The sequence below is a fragment of the Phaethon lepturus genome, unplaced genomic scaffold (genome assembly GCF_000687285.1).
Source record: "Phaethon lepturus isolate BGI_N335 unplaced genomic scaffold, ASM68728v1 scaffold22736, whole genome shotgun sequence".
Taxonomy (NCBI): Eukaryota; Metazoa; Chordata; class Aves; order Phaethontiformes; family Phaethontidae; genus Phaethon; species Phaethon lepturus.
The window spans coordinates 26,369-27,852 of record NW_010544436.1 but is presented as its reverse complement, the minus strand read 5'-3'; the positions used below and the strand labels follow the sequence as shown (position 1 = coordinate 27,852).

General features: G+C 35.6%; 1 protein-coding gene across 1 annotated transcript in view; it reads left to right on the top strand.

Moving 5' to 3' along the window:
• The window catches only part of TTC39B (tetratricopeptide repeat domain 39B), a 24,380-nt gene that overhangs the window by 7,166 nt on the left and 15,730 nt on the right, over positions 1-1,484 (top strand). Inside the window, exons 5-6 of the mRNA XM_010288691.1 lie at positions 443-507; positions 678-783. Of these exons, the coding sequence (XP_010286993.1) occupies positions 443-507; positions 678-783 (171 nt within the window). The remainder of the gene's footprint in view (positions 1-442; positions 508-677; positions 784-1,484) is intronic.

The following is a 1,484-nucleotide window of genomic DNA, read 5'->3' as shown; positions in this document are numbered from 1 at the left end:
TTCATCTGTTCAGGGGATTCCTTGGTTTATCTTGCCAGGGGCTGGCTTTGTTTGTGTGTGTCATAATTTTTACTTCAAAACTTTCTAAAAAGTTCCTACAGCACCATCTGGTGGAGAGCTCTTGTTACACGCATTAGAAATTCTGCTAAAAGTAATTCTGGCTTTTTTTTCACCCTCTTCTTAAGTTTTAAAATTTATAACATGCACCAGAGAAATCAGTGAGATACAGTTCCCTGAAAACTTAAAGCACTTACTTTACATTAAAACTTTTAAGTTATTAGTTTCAGTTTTAGACATTAATCTAATAATGGTCATTGGAAATACTAAAGAAGTTTTACAGTTAAGTTACAAATAAATTTAAATGTAGATGGAAGGTTTTTATGTATGAGTTATATGTGATAGCTGAATGTGCATTTTTGTACAATTAATTTTTTTCTTCCAGGATGAAAACATGATTAACCTTATCAAAGGTGGCCTCAAAATCAGGACAAGTTACCAAATATACAAGTAAGCCGTTAGAAATCACTTAGATTCAGTGTTGGTATAAACAGGTGCAGTTGCATTAATGCCTCCAAAAGAAAAAGAAATATTTTTATAGCAGTCATAATGATTATACTTCATGTAATTTCTAAGTCATGTTTCCCCTTCCCTCTTTTTTTTTCTTCCTGCATCAAAAGAGAATGTCATCAGGTACTACAGATGACTCAGGGGAACAAAAGCAAAAATGAAACTTACTACCAGTTTGAAGGAGGAGTAAAACTTGGAATTGGAGCGTTCAACTTGGTATGAGTTTTTCAGACTACAGAAAGGCCATTAGGATAGTTCTGTAGGATTCTTTCTTTGCAGACACAGTACTGTAGTCGTGTTTTAAAATTACACATTTGTAAAATGGAGATACAAGCTTTTAAGGTTTTCTGCAGTATGAAAACAGCAGTGGCTTTTTGCTTGCATGCCTGCTAGTATCTTTCTACTAATTTATTCTGAGTTGTATTTCACTTTCTTGGACTAATTTATGTATGTATTTCTTAAGAGGAAAAGCAGCTACACGTACCTGTGTGTAGCAGGAATTTTTAAGATGCTTATGCTGTTGGTTACAGGATACCTGGAGTGACTGCTTTTATTCTAACACCGCCATGTATACCATTCTTTTTCTTCAGTGGCATACTGTAGATTGGCACAGACAATTACAAATTCAGAAGAATGAGCAGTAGTTTACTGAGTTTGTGTAAAAGAAAACTGGGTACACCCACTAGTGTTCTTCTTTACAATTTACTACAGTTGCCTCTTCACATCTGGCATGGCAACAGTGAGAGTTGATTTCTGCTGGTATGTTAATGTCTGTATCATTCCAGACTGGAGCTGGCCAGTTCTGAGTCAGGTCAGAACTCAGGTCTGTTTGCACCTCTCAGTCTTCAAAACCCAAAGAACTGGTAGATGTCTCTGTTCATAAGTGTTCTGACCTTTCCTGTTGTTAATGAAGTCTC